The sequence below is a fragment of the Babylonia areolata genome, chromosome 24 (genome assembly GCF_041734735.1).
Source record: "Babylonia areolata isolate BAREFJ2019XMU chromosome 24, ASM4173473v1, whole genome shotgun sequence".
Lineage (NCBI taxonomy): Eukaryota > Metazoa > Mollusca > Gastropoda > Neogastropoda > Buccinidae > Babylonia > Babylonia areolata.
In genome coordinates, this window is record NC_134899.1 from 50148960 (window position 1) to 50176459 (window position 27500).

Here is a 27500-nt window from a genome sequence, read left to right on the forward strand (position 1 = left end):
CATAGCCACACAGTCACAGTCAGTCACAGCCACAGCCACAGCCACAGTCAGTCACAGTCACAGTCACAGTCAGTCACAGCCACAGCCACAGCCACAGTCAGTCACAGCCACAGCCACAGTCAGTCACAGTCACAGCCACAGCCACAGCCACAGTCAGTCACAGTCACAGTCACAGCCACAGCCACAGTCAGTCACAGCCACAGCCACAGCCACAGTCAGTCACAGCCACAGCCACAGTCACAGTCAGTCACAGCCACAGCCACAGCCACAGTCAGTCACAGCCACAGCCACAGTCACAGTCAGTCACAGCCACAGCCACAGTCACAGTCAGTCACAGCCACAGCCACAGCCACAGTCAGTCACAGCCACAGCCACAGCCACAGTCAGTCACAGCCACAGCCACAGTCACAGTCAGTCACAGCCACAGCCACAGCCACAGTCAGTCACAGCCACAGCCACAGCCACAGTCAGTCACAGCCACAGCCACAGTCACAGCCACAGCCACAGCCACAGTCAGTCACAGCCACAGCCACAGTCACAGTCACAGCCACAGTCACAGTCAGTCACAGCCACAGCCACAGCCACAGCCACAGTCACAGTCAGTCACAGCCACAGCCACAGCCACAGTCACAGTCACAGCCACAGCCACAGTCACAGTCACAGCCACAGTCACAGTCAGTCACAGCCACAGCCACAGCCACAGTCAGTCACAGCCACAGTCACAGTCACAGTCACACAGCCACAGTCACGACCACAGTCACAGTCACAGCCACACAGCCACAGCCACAGTCACAGTCAGTCACAGTCACAGTCACAGCCACAGTCACAGTCACAGCCACAGCCACAGCCACAGCCACAGCCACAGTCAGTCACAGTCACAGCCACAGTCACAGTCACAGTCACAGTCATAGTCACAGCCACACAGCCACAGTCACAGTCACAGTCACAGCCACAGTCACAGTCACAGTCATAGTCACAGCCACACAGCCACAGTCACAGTCACAGTCACACAGTCACAGTCACAGCCACAGTCACACAGCCACAGTCACAGTCACAGCCACAGTCATAGTCACAGCCACAGTCACAGTCACACAGCCACAGTCACAGCCACAGTCACAGTCACAGTCACAGTCACAGTCACAGCCACAGTCACAGCCACAGCCACAGCCACAGTCACAGTCACAGCCACAGTCACAGTCACAGTCACAGCCACACAGCCACAGCCACAGTCACAGTCAGTCACAGTCACAGCCACAGTCACAGTCACAGCCACAGTCACAGTCACAGTCACACAGTCACAGTCACAGACACAGTCACACAGCCACAGTCACAGACACAGCCACAGTCACACAGCCACAGTCACAGTCACACAGCCACAGTCACACAGCCACAGTCACAGTCACACAGCCACAGCCACAGTCACAGCCACAGCCACAACCACAGCCATAGCCACAGCCACAGCCACAGTCACAGCCACAGCCACAGTCACAGCCACAGCCACACAGTCAGCCACAGCCACAGTCACGGCCACAGTCACACAGTCATAGTCACAGCCACAGTCACAGTCACAGTCACACAGCCACAGCCACAGTCACAGTCACAGCCACAGCCACAGTCACACAGCCACAGTCACAGCCACAGCCACAGTCACAGTCACACAGCCCCAGTCACAGTCACAGCCACAGTTACAGTCATAGCCACAGCCACAGTCACAGCCACAGCCACACAGCCACAGCCACAGTCACACAGCCACAGCCACAGTCACAATCACAGTCACACAGCCACAGTCACAGCCACAGTCACAGTCACAATCACAGTCACACAGCCACAGTCACAGCCACAGTCACAGTCACAGCCAGTCACAGTCACAATCACAGTCACACAGCCACAGCCACAGTCACAGCCACAGTCACACAGCCACAGTCACAGTCACAGTCACAGTCACAGTCACAATCACAGTGACACATCCACAGCCAAAGCGACAGTCACAGTCACACAGTCATAGTCACAGCCACAGTCACAATCACAGTCACAGCCACAGCCACAGTCACACAGTCACAGTCACAGTCACAGCCACAGTCACAGTCACACAGTCACAGTCACAGCCACAGCCACAGTCACAGTCACAGCCACAGCCACACAGTCAGCCACAGTCACAGTCATAGCCACAGCCACAGCCACAGGTACAGCCAAGTCGAGTTCCACAGTCGAGTCGAGGTCCACAGCCACAGTCGAGGTCCACAGCCAGTCACTGTCACCGACCTGTACACGTTGTTGTGGAAGCGGTTGAAGCTGGCCAGGGTGCTGACGCCTCCAAAAGAGAGTCCTAGGGAAAAGAAAACTTGGGAGGACGCCGCCAGCCATACCTGGATGGTGGACAGTGTTGTCAGCATTGCGTCTGCCTTTGTTGTCATTGTCGTAATCATTATCGTCATCATCGTCATCATCATCATCATCACCATCATCATCAGCAGCAGCAGCAGCTTCTTGTAAAGTTTGGCCTATGATAGTTATACAGACATACACTAACAATGATACTAAGTAGATTAACTATAACTGGAATATGAGGAACGGAAAGTTTAAGAATAAAAAAACAAAACAAAACGAAAACAAAAACAAACAATACAACAACAACCAAAAAGAAGAAGAACAAACACGAATACACATAATAATATTTAAAAAAAAAAAAAAAAAAACAAAAAAAAACCCAACAAACCCTTATTCTTTCATTGATTTTCACAGTACTTTTTCTATATTTTACCTACATATCTTAAAACTATTTTTGTGGGTAAATATGGAAACGTATCAATCATGGTGTGTGAAGAAAGAAGGCACGTTCAAGACCAGTGTCTTCAATGTAGCTGTTACTAGTTGGTAGCTGAGGATCTTCTACATAAGTATCTCCATGTACATCATAAGTGGAATTACATATAGTATTGACATTATTATGTGAGGCATGACAAAATGCATGAACACCCCAGTTCATATTGCAACAGTATAATCGTGGGTCTTATGGAATTGTTATGCAATGGTATGGTGTTTTATGTAATATTTTTTACACGCAGTTTTTTTTCTGTAATGTGTTTTGTATTAGTATGATGTTTTATTATGTAACATTTTTACATGCTATCGTTTTCTACAACTTTTATGTAAGTACCCTTTTCTCGTAAATGCTATAAACTCACTTACAACGCTTGTTTTTTGTGTTTTTTCTTTGTTTGTCTTTTTTGTTTGTTTGTTTGTTTGTTTGGGTTTTTTTTCACTTCATATCCGTGGATCGATTCTAGCAGACGTTTTTGATAATTTGTCTAATTTTACTTATTCTTTATTTATAGATGAATTGTTCCGCTAATAGAACGATATGGTCGAATATTCTATCCTTTATGCGGTATCATCGTTTCCAAATAAAACCAATTCTATATTCAGCTTCATTTGAGCACTTTTCGTACTTTTCCTTCAAAACATCTAAATCTCTCAAAAACAGCTAAGAAAATGTACAGTACCATAATACGAATGTAATGTCTGCCATAGCTAGCTTTTCCTCTAAAACAGGATTCGAGCAAGAATTACCCCCAGAATACACACACACACACACACACACACACACACACACACACACACACACACACACACACACACACACACAAACACAATGATAATGACACATACACACACACATGTAGGTATTCATGTATGTATGTATGTATGTATGTATGTATGTATAGACAGATAGATAGATAATATATTTCTATCTCTCTAAACTCTGCACACGCACTCCCCATTCATACAATCTTACACACACACACACACACACACACACACACACACACACACACACACACATGAGAAAGAGAAGGAGAGAGAGACAGAGACATAATGGCGGAGACGGAGACTGGGACAGAGACACAGAGGCAGAACTACACACACACAGCCCTCAAACCCTTCACCTGCCAGTCCAGCAGACGATGCCAACTGGGGACCAGGTAGAAGATCACCCCATCCACAGCCCCGGGGAGCAGAGAACCCCTGATCAGGAGGGCCAGGAGGACCACGTAGGGCAGGACTGCCGCCACGTACACCACCTGTAGCATTTATATTTGTATTACTCTTTTTGTCACAACAGATTTCTGTGTGTGAAATTCGGGCTGCTCTCCCCAGGGAGAGCGCGTCGCTAAGCTGACAACGCCACCCGGTTTTTGGGGGGTTTTTTGTTGTTGTTGTTGTTGTTGTTGTTGTTTTCTGCCTGCAATTTTTTGTTTCCTATCGAAGTAGATTTTTCTACAGAATTTTTCCAGGGACAACCCTTTTGTTGCCGTGGGTTCTTTTACGTGCGCTTAGTGTATGCTGCACACGGTTTGTCGTCTCATCCGAATGACTAGCGTCCAGACCACCACTCAAGGTCTAGTGGAGGGGGAGATAATTACTGGCGACTGCCGGTGTGCTTCGAACTAGTGTGCTCAGATTCTCTCGCTTCCTAGGCGGACGCGTTACCTCCAGGCTAAGGTGGACACCTGTCTTTACGTCTAAGGAGATGCTCTCAGCCTTCTGCAATCACCCTTCACACAGGGGGTGTTACATTTACCTGCACAGTTATGAAGCTGTGCATGGGTTCGACCGGTTCGGTTTGGTTTAAATTGATTTCGATATTTGTTCATTGACATGGTATGTTTCTAACCTGTTTGAATATTGAGATTAGCGTGATTTCGGTGGGTGATGATTCATTTCGTTTGGTTTAATGTGTTTTTGTTTGGGGGAGGTTGGTTAAATGTAGTTTGATGTGGCTGGTTTTAGTTTTTGTTCACCTCACATGGCCAGGCTATTCTTGGTTTAGTTGTTGTCGCTTTGTTTTGTTAATCCTGCTTTGTGCTGGTTTGATCTGCTGTGGTTTGTGTTGAGATGAATGGATTCCACTTGCCATGGTTTCGTGTAATCTGCTCTCCTCAGATATATCTGATGCTTGCCTGCTCAGTTTGATTTATATTAGATCCAGTGCTGACCTTTCCTGATGTCTTGATGTCCTTGAAAAGAGAGAAGAAGACGACGGCCCATGTGGCCAGCAGACACAGCATCAGCTGCCACCGTAGGTCCCCTAGGTCACTGACACTCCGGCCACTGTCCTGCAGCACGTGATTCCTGAACCACACAGTGACAGCATCGCATGGTTTATTCTCAGTCAGTCACAGCACCATATGGTTCATTCCTTCCCATACAGTCACAGCACCAAATGGTCCATTCCCATACAATCACAGCACCAAATGGTCCATTCCCATACAATCACAGCACCAAATGGTCCATTCCCATACAATCACAGCACCAAATGGTTTATTTCCATACAGTCACATCATTCTTAACTTGCAGCATGGGCAAAGACGTCTCAAAGAGACAGGCAAAGGCAGGTGCCTCCTTCAGCAGGATGCGAAGACAAGTATGGAATGAGCCTGCCATCAAACTGATCACAAAGCCTGCAGATCACAAGGCAGCTGTCACCATCTCCCTGTTCTACAGCTGTGAGACATGGACGCTGCACAGGAAACAGATCAGAGCACTAGATGAGTTCCATGTCCGATGCTTGCGTAAGATCATGGGCATCTCATGGGAGGCAGCAGGAGAGGGGTGAAGGGGTGGGGGGGGGGGGCAGTTTGTAATACAGAACTGCTTCACAGAGCAGAAATGAGGTTTGAGAACTCAAATCCCAGCTTCGGTGGGTTGGGTATGTAGTCCGAATGGACGACAAGGATTGTCAAAAAAAAAACTTAGAAAGCCTTCTTCTCTGAACTGACTGCTGGTACAAGGTACGTCGGAAGACCACTGAATCGCTTCAAGGACTGCCTGAAAGCTTTTCTTGTGACCTGCACCATTCCCATTCTCGGTTGGGAAAACCTCGCCACTGACCACAGCGCCTGGCGACTGAATGTCTACAAGGAAGTTTCTGGCGTTTGAGCAGAGGCGTCTTCAGGACCCTCAGAAAGGTCAATCACACGAAAGGACGTGACGAGATCTACCATCTGCCATTGTCTGCCTACAGTGTGGCCGCATCAGTGTGTCTGCCTTAGCGCTGTGGTCTCATCTCCAGAGCCACTGTGGTCATCATCGTTCGCAATAGACTTCCAAAACAACACTTAGGTCAGATCTACATCACTACCTACAACGCATACGTCACAGTTGGACAACACCACTCATACGTCAAGCCTTAAGCAGTGACATCAAACTTCAGATCCTTCGTCAATTCTACATCACATACGCCAAACCTACAACACTTAAATGAATATTACAACATCATGAAACGTACAACACTTGTCTTAGATCTCAAGCCTGACGTCACAGCACTCACGTGGATCGTCACAGCACTCACGTCATACGCACAGGACACATGTCAAACATTTCGTCAAACGTCATAATACACACGTCAAACGTTACAACACTTACGTCAAACGTCATAACACCCACGTCAAACGTTAAAACACATATCAAACGTCCCTGCAACACTCACGTCAAACGTCATCAAAACACTCACGTCCAATGTCACTACAACACTCACGTCCAACGTCACCACAACACTCACGTCAAACGTCACTAAATCACTCACGTCAAACATCACCACAACACTCACGTCAAACGTCACTACAACACTCATGTCAAACGTCACTACACTCACATCAAACGTCCCGGCAACATACACGTCAAAGTTCACAACACTCAAGCCAAACGTCACCACAACACTCATATCGAGCGCCACCACAACGCTGATGTCAAACGTCACTACACTCACATCAAACATCCCTGCAACATACACGTCAAAGTTCACAACACTCACGACCAGTCCCAACACCAAAACCCCCACCTCCAAAACTGCACCGCGGACGACTCCGCTTCGTACACGCCGCCAGCCGTGGTGGAGTTCCGTGACGTCACAGTCGCCGCGTCAGAGAGCGGGGGAACCGCCGGAGACAGGCCCGACGGTGTGCGGTTGTGGCCCGGGTCCTGGTCCTTCAGCTGCAGCTGCATGATGTGTGTCGGGATGCAGGAGTTGGAGTTCCAGGCGTTGTCACAGCCGGTCCAAGGCAACGGGTTGGAGAACGACATGGCTAGGAAGTACAGCGCCCAGGCAATGATGGCGGCATAGTACAGGGACGACACAGCCGCGATGAGCACCATGCTGTACCCGATTCCTGTGGAATTTCACATCCACATACATTGCAGAGAAAGGAGTGTGAAGAGCACACGGTAGTTCCTTGTTCACGCCGTTCTTTCCTCTTTGTTTTGAATAGCTGTTCGCCTGTTTTCAATAAAATGTTCATCCCTTTGCGCAGACCATTGAACTTTGCGCAGACAATCCTCCATTGGCTGACATAATCTGACCATGGCTTCGGGTCAGTTTCAGTTTCTCAAAGAGGCGTCACAGCGTTCGGACGAATCCATATACGCTGCACCACATCTGCTAGGCAAGCAGGTGCCTGACCAGCTGCATAACCCAACACGTTTGGTGAGGCCTTGAGTTGCGTGCATGTATATTTGTGGGCCTATGAGAGTGGACTGCTATATAATTTGGCCAGAGGACAACACTCTCGTTGGCATGGGTTTTTTTGTTTTTTTAGTTCGCCGAGTGCGTACTGCACATGAGACCTCGGTTTATGGTCTCATCCGAATGACTAGACGCTCAGTTTGATTTTCCTGTCGAACTTGGGAGAAAGGATGAGAGCAGGATTTGAACCCAGACCTGCTGAGAAACGTGGAAGTAAATACATGGTGGTGGTGGCGGTGGTAATGGTGATGATGCATGATGATGGTGGTGGCGGTGGCGGTAATGGTGATGATGCATGATGATGGTGGTGGTGGTGGTGGTAATGGTGATGATGCATGATGATGATGGTGGTGGTGGCGGTAATGGTGATGATGCATGATGATGGTGGTGGCGGTGGTGGTGGTAATGGTGATGATGCATGATGATGGTGGTGGTGGTGGCGGTAATGGGATGATGCATGATGGTGGTGGCGGGCGGTAATGGTGATGATGCATGATGATGGTGGTGGCGGTGGTGGTGGTAATGGTGATGATGCATGATGATGGTGGTGGTGGTGGCGGTAATGGTGATGATGCATGATGATGGTGGTGGCGGTGGCGGTAATTATGATGATGCATTATGATGGTGGTGGTGGTGGCGGTAATGGTGATGATGCATGATGATGGTGGTGGCGGTGGCAGTAATGGTGATGATGCATTATGATGGCGGTGGCGGTGGTAATTATGATGATGCATGATGATGGTGGTGGCGGTGGCGGTAATGGTGATGATGCATTATGATGGTGGTGGCGGTGGCGGTAATGGTGATGATGCATTATGATGGTGGTGGCGGTGGCGGTAATGGTGATGATGCATTATGATGGTGGTGGCGGTGGCGGTAATGGTGATGATGCATTATGATGGTGGTGGTAGTGGCGGTGGCGGTAATTATGATGATGCATGATGATGGTGGTGGCGGTGGCGGTAATGGTGATGATGCATGATGATGGTGGTGGCGGTGGCAGTAATTATGATGATGCATGATGATGGTGGTGGCGGTGGCGGTAATGGTGATGATGCATGATGATGGTGGTGGCGGTGGCGGTAATGGTGATGATGCATGATGATGGTGGTGGCGGTGGCGGTAATGGTGATGATGCATGATGATGGTGGTGGCGGTGGCGGTAATGGTGATGATGCATGATGATGGTGGTGGCGGTGGCGGTAATGGTGATGATGCATGATGATGGTGGTGGCGGTGGCGGTAATTATGATGATGCATAATGATGGTGGTGGCGGTGGCAGTAATTATGATGATGCATTATGATGGTGGTGGTGGTGGTAGTGGCGGTGGCGGTGGCGGTAATTATGATGATGCATTATGATGGTGGTGGTTGGTGGCGGTGGCGGTAATGGTGATGATGCATGATGATGGTGGTGGCGGTGGCGGTAATGGTGATGATGCATGATGATGGTGGTGGCGGTGGCGGTAATGGTGATGATGCATGATGATGGTGGTGGCGGTGGGCGGTAATTATGATGATGCATAATGATGGTGGTGGCGGTGGCGGTAATTATGATGATGCATTATGATGGTGGTGGTGGTGGTAGTGGCGGTGGCGGTGGCGGTAATTATGATGATGCATTATGATGGTGGTGGTGGTGGTAGTGGCGGTGGCGGTAATGGTGGTGATGATGATGGTGATGGTGATGATGATTATGATGATGGTAATGGTGGAGGTGGTGGCGATGACGATGGTGATGATGACGGTAACAGCCTGTGGCGGATGTTCTGATGTACAATAGTGTACGCTTCACTCACAATATATCCAGGAACACTTTCATGAAGCAAAATAACCGCGTGTTTACCTGCAAACAACGCCACAGAAAGCTAACAAAAACATACAAAAAGAGATGCAGAGAAAACAGGAGAAGGGAAGCAACAGAGCGACAGACAGACACAATCACCAGTCCCTCACGAACACGACGTACAGAAAAACGAACTCAGCTGTAGCTGTGTGAGTTGTGTATACATATATATTATATCCAAGCCAATCATATAAGACAAGAAAGGATTATCAACATTGTAATGAATGCATAATCATCTGATGCATGTGCGTGTTCAGCTGAACATTGGAAAGAATAGGTTGTTTCACGTGCATGAAAAAAATCTTCCATTCAGTTAAGAGCCGGCAAAAAACACTGATCAGTGCATCAGCTTCGATTACCGGTAGCAGTGAATGTGTTACAACTTATAAGCTACCCTGGGGACTTTTTGTTGTATGTAACTAGATGCTGTATACTGGAGTGTACAATGAAGATGTTGTCACCACTACTCCCTCCTCATCCCCACCAAACCCAATGCAATTGTAATGATGCCCGTGGCTTATATGCAATTAAAAAAAACCTCACATTATATATAAAGAAAAAGAAAAAAAAAACAAGACAAAAACACTCAGCTGTAGCCGACCTCTGAAGAGAGGGCAGACGACCCAGACCCTCCCTGGCCCCAGGTTGGAGAACTGACAGACGGCCATTTCCAGGAAGAGCAACGGCACTCCACACACCGCCATCAGCAGAAGGTAGGGGATCAAGAACGCAGCTGAAAAACCAAAAACAAACAACAAACAAACACTGATTACATTGAATGCAATACATGAAAATATGAAAAAGAATTTTTAGTTTTACGAGTGTGTCAGAAACTGTGACCCAGTTGTGATGGAAGAGAAACACTGCAGAAGAAGAACACGAAGAAGGAGAATACCATGAAGAAGATTTACATGAAGAATACAAAGAAGGATACGAAGAAGAAGAATACTGAGAAGAAAAGAGGAAGAATACGAAGACGAATACAAAGAAGAAGAAGAAGAAAACTGCACGTCCACAAAACTGAAGACAAACTTTTCATCCAACTGCTGCATTGCACAAAATGAGTTCATACCATTTCCTGCTTTCATCCATCCATCCATCCATTCATCCCATTCATCCATTCAGTCACTCAGCCAGTCAGTCTTTCAACAGCAGCTTGGAGGTGATGACGGTCTTGTTGGGGTGTGAGTGACAAGGGAGTGAGGGTGGTGATAAACAGTGGTGGTAGCACTTCCAACCACGATCGCGTCAGAAGTGACTGGATTATATTGGTCTTCTGCTTCCTCTTCTTCTCCTCCATTTCTGGGGCGCCGCACAGTAGAACTGTTTACAGATTCTTCCAGGTCTCTCGGCTGTGTGTCAAAGCCTGGGTCTCTGCAAATGGGTTTCCTGTCCATTCTGCAATGTTGTCCGTCCATCGTTGTTTTTTATGTCTCCCCCTCCGTCTCCCTCCCTCAACAGTACCTTGGGGGATTGTTTCAGCAAGGCTATTAGTTCTTGTTACGTGGCCATAACTGCGTAGCTTTCTTCTTATGTCGACAGATCTTCATAAGGTAGAGTGTGCTGCTTGATGGTTTGGGGCACTTGTTCATTGATGTTGTGATCTGATGTCTACTTTCTTGTGATAAAACCTCGTTTCCATGGCTGGAGTTATTTCCAAATCCACCTTGAGGGTCCATGTCTCGCATGCACACGGGAAACATACCAGCACATGCAGGAGTCTGATCATGTGTTTCATAGAACTGTTTTCTGCCCTACCACATAGATTTCAGTCTGGACAATGCTGGTGTTGTCTTTGCTAATACCGAGAAGATTTCTGGTTTGGATCTTTCATTGCTGATGATGGATTCCAGGCAAGTGAACTGTTGAACAGTTTCTAGTCTCTGTGCCTAGACAGGGCAGTTATATCAGCAGTGATGGTGGTTTTGTGCTGGCTTTTCGGTGTTGTTTTCCATGCAATGTCTTGTTGATGTTTCATCCAATTGTTGTTTTTCGGGTTTGTTTTTTTAACAAGCTGGACGAGTTCTTGCTGACTGCCTGCCAAGCCGTCAATGTCGTCTGCGAAATGAAGGTTTGTGATGGTTCTTCCTCCAGTACTGACTGTGCTGATCTTCAAGCGCATCAGTCATGATGCGTTCCAGAACATGTTGAACAGCTTGGGAGACAGACGGCAGCCCTGATGGACTCCAACTGGAGTGTGGAACCATTTTCCAAGAGCACCCTGTGTGAATACCGCACTGATCAATTTGGAGTTTAGTTGCTGGATGGTGTTGTGAAGCTTTTGTCCGATTCTTTTTTATCATTATTTTATTGTGGCCCATAGTGCTTCTTGTCAGACTCTATCAAACGCTTTCTTGAAGTCTGTGAAGACGTGGTAAAATTCCCTTTGGTGTTGGGGGTAGTTCTGATGTTGTTGTTGTTTGTTTGTTTGTTGTTGTTATTTTTGGCACAAGGTAGGCGGGTCAGAGATATGTTCGACGGTACCTCTGCCTTTACCTAACCCAGCCTGTTCTTCAGCAATTATGGTATCCACTTGTAATCTGTTCAGAGTGATTTTTACCATTACTTTGCTAGCATAGCTGATCTAACTGATGCTTCGGTAGTTCTGGAAGTGTCAGAGATTTTCTTTCTTGGAGAGGGCGATGATAAGTGACTGGGTCCACGGCGTGGACTATTCACTTGTGTGTCATTTTTTGTTGCACATTTGGCAGCATTATACCGGTAGTATTGGCGAAGTCACATCAGCAGCTGGAGTATATAAATCCAAGTAACAGCAGCAGTAGTTGCAATCGTTGTGGTAACAGTGGAAGTCGCGGTAAGTTGTAATGGTGGTAACAGCAGCAGCAGTTGTAATCGTAGTGGTAACAGCAGCAGTAGTTACCATCATAGCAGTAACAGCAGCAGCAGAGTTGGGAGTAGAAACAGAAGCAGCAGTAGTTATGGCTGGTTATCGTTGGAAAATGATGACGATGAGGAGGAGGAGGAGTATCAGGAGGATGATCACGACAACGACGATGATGAAGATTACGATAATCAGTATGAAAACTATGGTGGTGGTGATGATGACGACGTTGGCGACGATGACAACAACGGTAACTATAAGACCCCAGTGATGCTGATAACATCTAAACCAACACCGTCGAAGAAGACAACGACGATGATGACAATGATGACAATACCTCCGCCGTTGGCGTAACAGACGTAGGGGAATCTCCACACGTTGCCCAGACCCACGATACATCCGATGATGGAGAAGAGAAACTCCAGCCAGTTTCCCCAGTTCCCTCTAGGCGTTGGCTCTGCCATGATGCTCCAGTCCGTCAATACTGTACAAACAAAAGAAGCTCTCAATCCGACAGACCATATTCATACAAATAAACAGTCCTCGATCTCAACCGCCTTCCGTCATTGTGGAGGCAAACATATCAAAATCTGGATAACTTCCATCATTACACAGACAAGCAAAGTATGTAACACTCACTACATTATTGATAAAACAAAATCGGAAATACTTTAATTTTCATAAACAGATACAAACGAAAATGGAAACAACTTCTTCATTGGACCGAGAAACAAAATTTGGAACACGTTCATCATATCAACAACAATAACAAACAAAAAACAAAAACAACAACAACAAAAGACTGATGAAACGTCTTCATCAGAGTTCAGACAAACAAAATCGGTATCTGAATATCTGAATCGAAAACACTTCCACTGTAGATTAAACAAAACAGACATTCATCATAGTAGTAACATATTTGAATCCGAAACACCACAGAGTATAAACATCATATGCAACGTCTTCATCGTACAGCAGAGTAGCACAAGCTGAATATTGTTATTCAGTGGATCAGCCATTCAGCCATTCCTTAGTTAGAAGATTTCAGATCATTATGAGATACTGTAAACTGATACCGTCTGCCCCAGAATCTCTATCATCATACTTGTTCTATTCAAATGTATACATTAACACTCTAACAAATTGTCCTCAATCAGCAATATGTGTGACGGGACATTGAACAAAAATCCTCCTCCTCAAAAACAAGTTGGAGACATGTTACAATTGTATAGTTGATTGAGTATCTCGAAGGCACGATGGAAGAGTTGACGAAGCAGATTTCATCTTCTTCTGGATGGGTCGTCAGGTGTGAGTGAAGACCTATCCTGGATGCACACAGCCAGCCACATACATTGCAGGGAAAGGAGTCGAAGGGTACATGGCGGTTCCTTGTTCACGCCTCTCCTCTTCGTTTTGAATAGCTGTTGGCCTGTTTTCAATACAATTTAAAAAATCCATCCCTTTGCTCAGACCATTCTCCACTGGCTGACATGATCTGACCATCGCAGATGGCTCCGGATCAGTTTCAGTTTCTCAAAGAGGCGTCACTGCGTTCGGACAAATCCATATACGCTACACCACAACTGCTAACATTTAGTCAGACTTTGAGTGCATGCATGATATAATAATTATTTGTGTGCCTATCAGAGTGGATTTCTTCTGCAGAATTTTGCCAGAGGACAACACTTTCGTTGCCATGGGTTCTTTTTCAGTGCGTCAAGTGTGTGCTGCACACGGGACTTTGGCTTATTGTCTCATCCGAAAGACTAGACGCTCAGTTCGATTTTCGTGTCAAACTTGGGAGAATGGGTCAGAGCGGGATTCGAACGCAGACTCTCACGGACTCTGTAATGACGGATGAGCGTCTTAACCACTCTGCCACCTTGCTGGGGTCATGATACATTCCATGCTTGTGATCTGACATTTCGCCACGAACTCTGGATTTGTTACACTGTCCTGACACTTGATGCCACATATTCTGCGAAGACCGCGCTGATAGATTTTTTTTTTTCAGCTACTTGATGTGGTGGTGGTAGAGTTTTCAAGCTTTAAAGAAGTATAGAGATGTGGAAAGGACCACTGCCCTATACACTGTGATCTAGACTGATATTTTGATGCCATTTTTCTGCCAAAGTCGTAGAGTCAGCCTGCCAAAGGAACTGCTGACTTCGGCCATGCATTGGGTAACTTTAGCGGTCAGCATCTAACATCCATCTGGATCTTATAATTAATTGTTAAATAAATCACAAGGTACCCTGGTTGTAGTTGGTTGTTTTTTTGTTTGTTTTTGGTTGTTGTTGTTTTTTGTGGGGTTTTTTGTGTTATACGTTATGGGCTAAAAATAAGTGACTTTTTTTTTTCCTTTATCACATTTTCTTATTCTTCATCAATCGCCGTTTTAAAAGCTAAAACCAGAGCTCAACCAGACCGAATGACAGTTGTTGTGACTGAAAAGAAAGTTCCAATCGATCATTGAAGGTGTATCTTTTTGTATTGTGCTGAAGGACACATAGTAACACCACACCACATGTGTGACAACCTACCGCTGGTGGTTGGAGCTGATGAGAAGTGGAAGCGTGATCGAAGTGCACAAGGCTGCACCCTGAGTATCACACTGGTATAGGTGAGCGAACAGAATGCAAGATGGTGAGTGGAAATGACAGGTTCGGGGTGGTGGAAGAAAATGGAGAAAGCTGGGGGGTGGAGTGGGGATGGGGGGTAGGGGGTTAATAATCCTATCTGCTCAACAATAAGGATATTCAAGTGAAGGCCTGTGACGAATTAATAATGAGTAGGGGTGCCAACTAAGCAACGTGATATCCACACGCCATTGCGTTGTTCACATAAATGAAGTGGACAATAGTGAACCCCCATGACAAATTGTTGATGCATACATCACACCTGCTGCATGTCATACACAATGTCTGCTATGTTTCCACTGCGCACAGCTCGTGTAGCGTGCTGAATCCATTCATCAAATGTACAGTTGCCCCCTTTTGTTTGTGTGATGATAAAAGGATGTGTGATATTTATCTATGTAAAAACTCAGGCTCGATATGGGAACAGAGAGGAGGATATTGGATTTGTTGATGATGCACACACTTGTGCTCACTCACTCTCTCTGCTCATACCAATAGCAGGAGTGGTTTTTATAGAGTACTACAGAACAGCACACAAAAGCGCTAACTCAAACTTCTAATCACTAAGCATCTTTAAGCAACACACACTAAGCATACGCAGTTCCTACTGGCATAAGCACACCTACATAAAGCAGCACACAGTAAACTGTTTACCCTACACCTAAAGCAGTACACAGTGAACAGTTTACCCTACACTAAAGCAGTACACAGTAAACAGTTCACCCTACACCTAAAGCAGTACATTGTGAACAGTTCACCCTACACCTAAAGCAGTACATTGTGAACAGTTCACCCTACACTAAAGCAGTACACAGTGAACAGTTCACCCTACACTAAAGCAGCACACAGTGAACAGTTCACCCTACACTAAAGCAGTACACAGTGAACAGTTCACCCTACACTAAAGCAGCACACAGTGAACAGTTTACCCTACACCTAAAGCAGTACACAGTAAACTGTTTACCCTACATAAAGCAGCACACAGTAAACTGTTTACCCTACATAAAGCAGCACACAATGAACAGTTCACCCTACACTAAAGCAGTACACAGTGAACAGTTTACCCTACACCTAAAGCAGTACATTGTGAACAGTTCACCCTACACCTAAAGCAGTACACAATGAACAGTTTACCCTACACATAAAGCAGTACACAATGAACAGTTCACCCTACACATAAAGCAGTACACAATGAACAGTTCACCCTACACTAAAGCAGCACACAGTAAACAGTTCACCCTACACTAAAGCAGCACAGTGATCAGTTCACCCTACACTAAAGCAGCACACAGTGATCAGTTTACCCTACACTAAAGCAGCACACAGTAAACAGTTCACCCTACACTAAAGCAGCACAGTGATCAGTTCACCCTACACTAAAGCAGCACACAGTGAACAGTTCACCCTACACTAAAGCAGTACACAATAAACAGTTCACCCTACACCTAAAGCAGTACACAGTGAACAGTTCACCTTACACCTAAAGCAGCACACAGTGAACAGTTCACCCTACACCTAAAGCAGTACATTGTGAACAGTTCACCCTACACCTAAAGCAGTACATTGTGAACAGTTCACCCTACACCTAAAACAGTACATTGTGAACAGTTCACCCTACACCTAAAGCAGTACATTGTGAACAGTTCACCCTACACCTAAAACAGTACATTATGAACAGTTCACCCTACACCTAAAACAGTACATTGTGAACAGTTCACCCTACACCTAAAGCAGTACATTGTGAACAGTTCACCCTACACCTAAAGCAGCACACAGTGAACAGTTCACCCTACACCTAAAGCAGCACACAGTGAACAGTTTACCCTACACCTAAAGCGGCATACATGAACACAGACACAAACCCAAAACCCAGGTCAGAAAAAATGTCAAAATATCCAGGACATCACTGCGTGCGTTCGGACAAATCCGTATACGCTACACCACATCTGCTAAGCAGATGCCTGACCAGCAGCGTAACCCAACGCGCTAAGTCAGGCCTTGAGAAAAAAAATATATAAAAAATGAATAAATAAGAACAATGATAAAAAAAGAATAAATAAATAAATGATAGATTTTTTTAACTGAAAAAAAAACCTCTGGTGCACTGTCCATCATTGTGGTCACTAAAGTGACGTGGCTAAGAAGCTGTTCACTGGCTTCCCAGCTTTTTATGACGCCACCTACGCGGCGAAACCAAGGAGTTGTAAATTAATCCGACCAATAACATACAAACGATCGTCGCTACAAGCTTATCGTACAAGCTGTTATCTCACGTCTTGCCCTTTTTACAGATAAGACCGACTACCCGACACACACACACACACACACACAACCTGTTTAGCACAACGAACATCGGGCGGAGTAAATTCCCCCTCCCCACCCCATCCCCCCACGTCAACCTCCCCTCCCCCCTCCACCCCTGTCTCCACTTCCTCCACACAACAGACCTGACTCCAGGTTGTGGTGACGAGTTGTGACATAACTTTTACGACCCCGCCTAGCGTTCTTGAAAGGCTGTCTTATCGCAGTTACCATCTGTGTGTGTGTGTGTGTGAGTGTTGTGTGCACACACACACACACACAGTAGTGGCTTGAAGTTATGTCCCTTTGTCTCACCAAGATTTACCTAACTTTGTCGTTCAATGTCTCCGTAGGGCATGATCGACAAAACCCCACATCTTTCAGGGTTCCTTGTTGGCTCAGTTGGAATTCCGAGCTCTCCACTGTCAGACGTTTGTGAATTGGACCCGCAGACTTTGCGAATGGAAGTTTAGACGGGTCTCTTTGTAATTGGCCCGCGACCCCTCCAGCCACTTGGCAGCCCCACCCAAGTGGTCCCATTCTCACCACTCACCCTTTCGGCTCATTGTTCTGCTGGCGCCAGTGTAATGTTGGGCAGGTCCCCCCCTACATTCCCCCCATTCCCCCACCAGCTCATTTTAATGGGATGGTCCTCCCTTTCTTGAAGTGAAGCTTAATGACCCCCTATTGGCAGAAAAAACAACCCTGAGGACTGATTTGTTTAGGGCTTGGCCTTCGCCGCTGTGTTTGTCGACCAAGTTCAGTCTTGCTGTGCTTGTGCCCCAGCGTTGATACTTCTCGTTCTCTCTCTATTGACTTCTATCTCCACCACACGTTTATTATTCATTTTCTTCACTTTGTTTATATCTCAGCGTAGTTTTGTTCAAAACTCATGTATGTTCACGTCTTAACTTCTAGTTATGATGACATCCCTCACATATTCAGTATGTACATGTATCAGGATAGGACTTAATATTAGATTTTCTTGTTGTCCGTTTATCGATATCTGTGTTGTATTGTGACATGTTCCAAATAAAAATACTGTTTAAACCAAAGTCTATTCCGGGTGATCGTGGGAGTTGCAGCACGAATGGAGAAGACGAAGAAGAAGGGTGTTGGCGTTAACCGTGGTGTAACGAAAAACCACCCGTTGGCAGCCTTCCCTGTGGAACTTGAACACTCTCGGGAGGGAAACACACACACACACACACACACACAAACACAGAGAGAGAGATCCAATTGTTGTGTCTGATATGTCCCAAGGCCTTGGATTTCAATTTGAGGTGGTGGTCCGTGGTTACCTGGGCGACAGTTATGAAACGGTTCTCCTTGAGGTGTGGGAAAGCTTGGGGAACAGTCCAGTGTCATGGTGCTTCATGTAAGGGCAGTGTATCGGACAGTTAGCCATTTCTTTTGTGGGTTTTCTTTTCACTTCTTTCTTTTTCTGTGTGTGCATATGCGGGTTTGGCAAGCAGTGGCGATCTAGATAGAGAGAAAAAAAAATGAATGAGTGAATAAGAGAATGAATACAAACAAACACAAACACGTGTTCGATCTCGATGCATCGATCATTTTTTTTTCCTTTTGTGTTGTCACTGGCATGTGTAAGAAGGTCAGTCAGTCCGTACTGTGCTCTGTGTGCTGTGTTACACCTAATATAACACGTAGAGGAGCTGCTGCTGCTGTGTGACATGCACACGAACAAGTTGATGGAATGCAATCACTTCAGTCCACTCACTCAAGGAGGATTCACTTCGTTCAGATCAACCCATAATGTGAAATGCTTTTATATGGAAAACTTAAATTTTTTTATTGCTCCTGTTTGATAAGCAATGTTTAATGTTGTTGTTTTGTTTTTGTTTGTGTGTGTGTGTGTGTCTGTCTGTTGGCTGATTGTGTAGTTGTATTTTGCCGCATCCGATGCAATTTCTCTTTGTGAGATAATGAATTCATTCTTCTCTTATATATATATATATATATATATATATATATATATATATATATATATATAAAGTGAAAGCAAACAACAATATCATTTTGTCCTTGGCATTCACAGAAATGATCTGTTTAAGACTTTGACAGCAACTTCAACAAGCAATCTAAAAATCAATTTAAAAAATAAAGTTTAAATATATGATAACAATACTCTACCAATGCTAAAATGCTATATCTTTTTTTTTCCTTTTCTGTTTTTTCGTCCCACCTTAGGGCTGCTGTTAGGAAAATGGGTATTAGTGTTACAAGGTAACCGGCATTTCCAGTCATATAACCCATTATTTTGCTTTGATTAATTAGCATATGCAGTAAAAGTATAGTTTCATTTTTATTTTTAAAAATAAATAAACACACCTTGTACTGTAAAACCAGTCTTTTTGATATCGCCTTAAGCCAAGTGAAAAAAGCATATTTGATTTTTTAGTGGTGACTTTAATAACATTTTTCACAAGTGAGCTTTTATACATACATATATATATATATATATATATATATATATATATATATATATATGTATGTATCGAAGCGGAAGCAGTTGTTCCCTGCTCTCTCTCTCTATCTCTCTCTCTCTCTCTCTCATTTTCATTTATCTCAAGCTATACTTATTGCAAGCAAATCTGTGTGTACGTGCGAGTGTGTTGTGGTGTGTGTGTGTGTGTGTGTGTGTGTGTGTGTGTGTGTGTCACACAACGTCAAATGACCTTTACTGTCCACACAATTACAAAGAGAGAAAGTGTGCACCCAACAAAAACGAGAACCCAAAGTGAGGCCAAGTGTCCACTCATCATTTTTTCTTTGTGTTTCGCAACGTGTCACACAAGGATTAAAGACTACACACACACACACACACACACACACACACACACACACACACACACACACAAGGATTAAAGACTACACACACACACACACACACACACACACACACACACACACACACACACACACACACACACTCCAGGTGATCATGAGAGTCGCAGCACAACTGGAGAAGACGACGAAGAAGTAGGGTGTTGGCGTTAACCGTGGTGTAACGAAAAACCACCCGTTGGCAGCCTTCCCTGTGGAACTTGAACACTCTCGGGAGGGACACACACACACACACACACACACACACACACACACACACATTTGAAACAACCCTAAACAAGGCCTATCGTCGTAACAGATAACACTCCGCTGGTCACCCACAAGCGGTAAACAGTTGTTTGCGACTCATTGTTAAGTCCCTTTCTGACTGGGTCAGCTTTGTTGTCTCGCTCCCAGCCCAGCGGCCAATCAAAAAGCAGGAATGGTCGTGGGAGAAATGGAAATGAGGAAGTCGGGAAACTGACCACATGGTACGGTTTGTGTATAAAGATCACTCACATCCACATTTCTTGTGTGCGCAGCTTGCGAGAAGAGGCATTTAAAAGAGTCAGTTTGCTATAGTCGCAATTGTGATTTTTGTAGTTACAGTTCTCACATCTTCAGAACGTCGTTTTAAGTTCTCTTTTTGGTTGGTGTGATTTTAGATACGTTTGAAACTTCAATTTTTTTGCGACAAGTCACCTCGGAATCTGAAACATCAGTTTCTTTGACGTTTTGAGTGTGTGCTTGCTGTCTTCCACAAAAGACAACGATGGCTTCAGGACAAGGTAACACGTGCTTTTATTTTATTTCAAATTTTTTAGTCTGTGCCTTAATCTAATATATAATCTTTTCGATATTGTGTATTGTTGCTACCTCCCACTACAACAGGCAAGACAACGGCAGAACAACATGAAATGCGTGTTGCCGTTCTTCTTTTCTTTTTTTTTTTTTTTTTTTTTTTTGTTCTTTGTTTCTTAATCGATGCCTTTGACTAAGTAAGTATAATCTTGTTGGTTGTTTTTTTTTTTAATACATTATACAGGAAATAAACACCACATAAAACATGAGTGAAATCCTGGGTATTATAGAAATGGGAAAAAAAAGGAAAAAGGAAGACGATTTTTTTTTTTTTTTACCTAGTTAGGGATGTCACACGTGACTATTTACCGTACGCACATGCATGAAGTAGGCCGCGTGAAACCGGTTCGAGCATGTGATTTTACCATTTTTACATTTGTTTTATGTGTACTTCCTACAAAAAACAAAAAAAATCCTAGTGTGTTTTTTTTTTTAAAGAAACTTTCAAAACAAGTGTCGGGTTGGTAGTAGAGGCATCAATTTTTGTTGGTTTATTTTTACTGTTTGTCTCTCTGACCTCGTTGTCGTTGTGGGTGGTTTCAGAGTGTGGTGTTCCTTCAAAACTTCAATTAACGCCACACACACCTTTTCTGTCCTATGTCGGAGTGTAACAACGTGGAGTAGTTCAATAACACATGCCTCCCTCGCCCCCCCACCATATGTACAGCCGCCCCTTTTCCTCATCTTCCAGGCATGGTTATCGCCGTTGGCCACGTGTGTAAGAGAGGACTGGATGTTTAACCAGGTGGAATGAATGGAAGAGGGTGGAGGAAGGTAAAGGGGTGATCACAGAGTATGGCCGTCCACATGGCGGGGTAAAAATGGTCATACACATAAAAGGCCACACGTGTACATATGAGTGAACGTCGGGGTTGCAGCCCACGAACAAAGAAGAAAAAGTCGTCTTGGACTTAATTATTAAACAGCCTGTAGTTGACTGTCGCCCTTTACATGAGGCACAAGTTGTTGAGGGCCTAGGTCTATACTGGTCTTAGTTCGATTAGAAAATTAGGTTATTTCAGAGGGGTGAGTGCTAGTAGTGTGGTCTTCTTCTTTCGTGGGCTGCAACTCCCACGTTCACTCGTACCTACACGGGTGGGCTTTTACGTGCATGACCGTTTTTACCACGCCATGTAGGCAGCCATACTCCGTATTCGGGGGCGTGCATGCTGGGTATGTTCTTTTTCCATAACCCACAGAAAACTGACATGGAGTACGGGATCTTTAACGTGCGTATTTGATCTTCTGCTTGCGTATACACACAAGGGAGTTCAGGCACTAGCAGGTCTGCACATATGTTGACTTGGGAGATGAGAAAAATCTCCACCCTTTACCCACCAGGGCGCCGTTACCGAGATTGGAACCCGAGACCCTCAGATCGAAACGCCAACACTTTAACCACTCGGCTATTGCGCCCGTCTAGTAGTGTGGGTCCCTTTGTCTCTTTTGTTTCTTTATTAATTTCTTTGTGGCCTGAAACCCCGCCGATCCACCCCCTCTCCCCTCCGTTTCCTCCATCCCCACTACCTCGCCTACCACCCCCACTCTCTCTTCTTCATCCTCTGTCCAAACCTTGAAGACGAACGACTGAGAAAAAAAGGCACATTAACTTTAGCCTTGAGCAGTCCCAAGTCGGCAAAACGGGGTGCTTAGGGGAAAAAAACTTGACGTTAAATGTGCTACAATATTTCAGTCAGTCAGTCAAATGATTTGTCTCACAGCCGGTTTTGCACTTGTCTCGGCGTAAAAATGGAAGTGGCTTGGATGGTAGGATAGGATATAAGGAGACTCCTATGACCAGCGTTCAATCAATAAGGGATAGGTGATATTGTGTGATGACGCAAGCGCGTGCGTATGTGTATATATGTGTGTGTGTGTGTGCGCGCGTGCGCGCACGTACGTGCATGTGTCCCGACGCGATCGAGTGCGTGTGCGCCACAACGATGACAAAGAATGAAACAGATGCTTTCCTTTAATTTTCAGTTCCCTTGTTTCTGAGTGACTTCAAGGAGCTCTTTCCTGTGGCGAGTGGAAGTAAGTATTGCAAACCACAACAGCAACACACACACACACACACACACACACACACACACACACACACAAACCGAACTGCGTTAGCTTTGTGTTCCGTCTTGTAGCCGCTATATATATATATATATATATATATATATAATGTATGCATATATATATATATATGATCATATATTACATGTAATTTTATATATATAATGTATGTATATATATATATATATATGATCATATATGTAATTTTATATATATATATATAGAGAGAGAGAGAGAGAGAGAGAGAGAGTGTGTGTATGGGTGAATTTTTGTATTTGTTTTTGCAGCCAATGCTACTCGCTACAAATATAAGGAAAAAAGACTTAAAACTGAATGAGGAAAAAAAAAAGGTTTCTTCAGGCTTGCTAAATGCCAAAAAAAAAGTACCCAAAATAACAACAACAACACAAACAAAAAACAAACAATAACAAAAAGAAAAGAAGAAGAAAAACCCAAAGCAGTAAATCTCTTAACGTTATTAATGCCAATAAACGATTGAGTGCCTAAAGTTAGATGTCAGTCGACTGACTTTCAGCCAGTGACATAAGACATCCTGTTGTGCGAATGACTCCGTGCTTGGAAAAAAAAAAATCCAAGAAAAGTCTTTTTTAGTCTCTGATTGAAGAAAGGCGCTATACCAGAACCCATAGAAAAAATTTAAAACAAAACAAAAAAACACCTTAACCGCCCCCCCCCCCCCCAACCCCCACGCCCCCTCACCACCCCATTTTCGTTCAGGCTTTGGTCAGGTGGTGGTGGTGAAGCCGGTCCGCAGCAGCAGGCGCCTCCCCGGGCTGGGCAGCAGTGAGATGCTGGCCCTGAAGCAGGTGAAGAAGAAGGACAACAACACGAGGTTGCTGAGAGAGCAGGACATTCTGGAGGAGCTGCGGGAGGCACGCGCTCCCTTCTGTCTTCAGCTGATCGCCGTCTTCAGGAGTCCAGAGCATTTCAATTACCTGACAGGTGAGAGAGAGAGAGCATTTCAATTTTCTGACAGGCGAGAGAGAGAGAGAGAGAGAGAGAGAGAGAGAGAGAGAGAGCATTTCAATTATCTGACAGATGAGAGAGAGAGAGAGCATTTCAATTACCTGACAGGTGAGAGAGAGAGAGAGAGAGAGAGAGAGCATTTCAATTACCTGACAGGCGAGAGAGAGAGAGAGCATTTCAATTACCTGACAGGTGAGAGAGAGAGAGAGAGAGAGAGAGCATTTCAATTACCTGACAGGTGAGAGAGAGAGAGAGAGAGAGAGAGAGAGAGAGAGAGAGAGCATTTCAATTACCTGACAGGTGAGAGAGAGAGAGAGAGAGAGCATTTCAATTATCTGACAGGTGAGAGAGAGAGAGAGAGAGAGAGAGCATTTCAATTACCTGACAGGTGAGAGAGAGAGAGAGAGAGCATTTCAATTACCTGACAGGTGAGAGAGAGAGAGAGAGAGAGAGAGAGCATTTCAATTACCTGACAGGAGAGAGAGAGAGAGAGAGAGAGCATTTCAATTATCTGACAGGTGAGAGAGAGAGAGAGAGAGAGAGAGAGAGCATTTCAATTACCTGACAGGTGAGAGAGAGAGAGCATTTCAATTTTCTGACAGGTGAGAGAGAGAGAGAGAGAGAGAGAGAGAGAGAGCATTTCAATTATCTGACAGGAGAGAGAGAGAGAGAGAGAGAGAGAGAGAGAGAGAGAGAGCATTTCAATTATCTGACAGATGAGAGAGAGAGAGAGCATTTCAATTATCTGACAGGTGAGAGAGAGAGAGAGAGAGAGAGAGAGCATTTCAATTACCTGACAGGTGAGATTAGATTACAGTTGTTGAAACAGACGGTCTTCAGGGGTGGGGAAAACACACACACACACACACACGTACATATATGGAGTGATGGCCTAGAGGTAACGCGTCCGCCAAGGAAGCGACATAATCTGAGCACGCTGGTTCGAGTCACGGCTCAGCCGCCGATATATTCTCCCCCTCCACTAGACCTTGAGTGGTGGTCTGGACGCTAGTCATTCGGATTAGACGATAAACCGAGGTCCCGTGAACAGCATGCACTTAGCGCACGTAGACGAACCCACGGCAACAAAAGGGTTGTTCCTGGCAAAATTCTGTAGAAAAAATCCACTTCGAATAGGAAACACAAAACAAACAACAACAAAAAAGGGTGGCGCTGTAGTGTAGCGACGCGCTCTTCCTGAGCAGAGCAGACCGAATTTCACACAGAGAAATCTGCTGTGATAAAAAGAGAAATACAAATACAAATATTTACCCGGTATATTTAGGATATATATATATGCAGAGAGAGAGAGAGTATATGTATTTAGGATATATATATATACAGAGGGAGAGAGAGTATATATATATATATATATATTCTGCTTTATTGATTAATTATTTTTGTTGCATGTTCCAAGAGTTCTACTGCCAAGGTACACTGCACAAGTTCATCTACAATACAAGATTGCGGCTGGACACGGATCATTTCGTGCTTTTGGCGGCTGAATTGACGAGCGCCATCGGATTTATACATGAGGTGAGTCGTGTAATAAGGGTTTTCCCCAATCATTGCTATAGGGCAGTGGCATCACAAAGGTAACAAGAAAGGCAAGGCCTTCAAGACTCTCTTGTGATACACTTTTTAAAAAAATCCAAGTTTTTATGTATTGAGTATAATGCATTTACTGTTATATTTATATTTTTTGTATTCTCTAAACTTGGCACTTTGATCTGATATTCAACCCAACAAAGGATCTGTCATTATTATCATTTTTTGTTCAAACAGCAACTTCTTTTGCTAAGCATGGAAGTTTTATTTATTGCAAACGTTTTGGTGTAGATAGCAGAACAAGGGAAATTACTCTGCTGGGGAACTTAGTTTGCTTTAAACTGATCTTTTTCATCTTAAACATTACGTTTTGAAATTATACTCAATACATAAAAAGCTTGGATTTTTTTAAAAAGTGCATCACAAGTGAGTCTTGAAGGCCTTGCCTCTCTTGTTTCAAAATGTAATGTTTAAGATGAGAAAGATCAGTTTAAAGCAAATTAACTCCACTAGCATTACAGAGTAATTTCCCCTTTTTACTATCTGCACCAAAACGTTTGCAAAATAAATAAAAATTCCATGCTTAGCAAAAGAAGTTCCTGTTTGAACAAAAAATGATAATAATGACTGCTCTAGCTGTTGGGTCAGAATATCAGATCAAAGTGCCAAGTTTAGATAATACAAAAAATATAAATATTACAGTAAATGCAGTTTGCATATAATTAGGCTTCATTCTTTTTTTTTTTTTGTGCCAATCCCAGAAGCGCAATATTGTTTTAAACAAGATGACTGGAAAGAACTGGATTTTTCCTATTTTAATGCCAAATTTGGTGTCAACTGACAAAGTAGTTGCAGAGAAAATGTCAATGTTAAAGTTTACCACGGACACACACACACACACACACACACACACACACACACACACACACACACACACACACACATACACACAGACAACCGAACACCGGATTAAAACATAGACTCACTTTGTTTACACAAGTGAGTAAAAAATGATGTATTTATTTCTGGTGCATGATTATTGTTTGCTTGCTTTACGATTCTACTCATTCTGTTGAAGCGTTACTTCATGATCCGTTGATATGTCCCTCACATTGTGTTGATGTGTCCCTCACATTGTGTGTTGATGTGTCCCTCACATGATGTGTTGATGTGTCCCTCACATTGTGTTGATGTGTCCCTCACATTGTGTTGATGTGTCCCTCACATGATGTGTTGATGTGTCCCTCACATTGTGTTGATGTGTCCCTCACATGATGTGTTGATGTGTCCCTCACATTGTGTGTTGATGTGTCCCTCACATTGTGTTGATGTGTCCCTCACATGATGTGTTGATGTGTCCCTCACATTGTGTTGATGTGTCCCTCACAGTGTGTTGATGTGTCCCTCACATTGTGTTGATGTGTCCCTCACATGATGTGTTGATGTGTCCCTCACATTGTGTTGATGTGTCCCTCACATTGTGTTGATGTGTCCCTCACATTGTGTGTTGATGTGTCCCTCACATGATGTGTTGATGTGTCCCTCACAGTGTGTTGATGTGTCCCTCACAGTGTGTTGTGTCCCTCACATGATGTGTTGATGTGTCCCTCACAGTGTGTTGATGTGTCCCTCACATGATGTGATGATGTGTCCCTCACATTGTGTTGATGTGTCCCTCACATGATGTGTTGATGTGTCCCTCACATTGTGTGTTGATGTGTCCCTCACATGATGTGTTGATGTGTCCCTCACATTGTGTTGATGTGTCCCTCACATTGTGTGTTGTGTCCCTCACATGATGTGTTGATGTGTCCCTCACATTGTGTATTGATGTGTCCCTCACATGATGTGTTGATGTGTCCCTCACATTGTGTTGATGTGTCCCTCACATGATGTGTTGATGTGTCCCTCACATTGTGTGTTGATGTGTCCCTCACATGATGTGTTGATGTGTCCCTCACATGATGTGTTGATGTGTCCCTCACATTGTGTGTTGATGTGTCCCTCACATGATGTGTTGATGTGTCCCTCACATTGTGTTGATG

At 44.6% G+C, this 27500-nt stretch overlaps 2 protein-coding genes across 2 annotated transcripts in view; one reads left to right on the top strand and one right to left on the bottom strand.

Annotated features, from left to right (window-relative positions):
• Positions 1–14856, bottom strand: part of LOC143298667 (sodium-dependent proline transporter-like) — a 27382-nt gene extending 12526 nt beyond the window's left edge. The window contains exons 1-7 of the mRNA XM_076611551.1: positions 14755–14856; positions 12549–12695; positions 9971–10102; positions 6842–7169; positions 4998–5133; positions 3948–4082; positions 2263–2366 (exon numbers count right to left, since the gene is read on the bottom strand). Of these exons, the coding sequence (XP_076467666.1) occupies positions 2263–2366; positions 3948–4082; positions 4998–5133; positions 6842–7169; positions 9971–10102; positions 12549–12675 (962 nt within the window). The 5' untranslated portion in view covers positions 12676–12695; positions 14755–14856. The remainder of the gene's footprint in view (positions 1–2262; positions 2367–3947; positions 4083–4997; positions 5134–6841; positions 7170–9970; positions 10103–12548; positions 12696–14754) is intronic.
• Positions 14857–20767: 5911 nt separating this feature from the next.
• The window catches only part of LOC143298668 (uncharacterized), a 14533-nt gene continuing 7800 nt past the window's right edge, over positions 20768–27500 (top strand). The window contains exons 1-4 of the mRNA XM_076611552.1: positions 20768–20783; positions 22840–22890; positions 23659–23883; positions 25325–25443. Coding sequence (XP_076467667.1) covers positions 20768–20783; positions 22840–22890; positions 23659–23883; positions 25325–25443 — 411 coding nt within the window. The remainder of the gene's footprint in view (positions 20784–22839; positions 22891–23658; positions 23884–25324; positions 25444–27500) is intronic.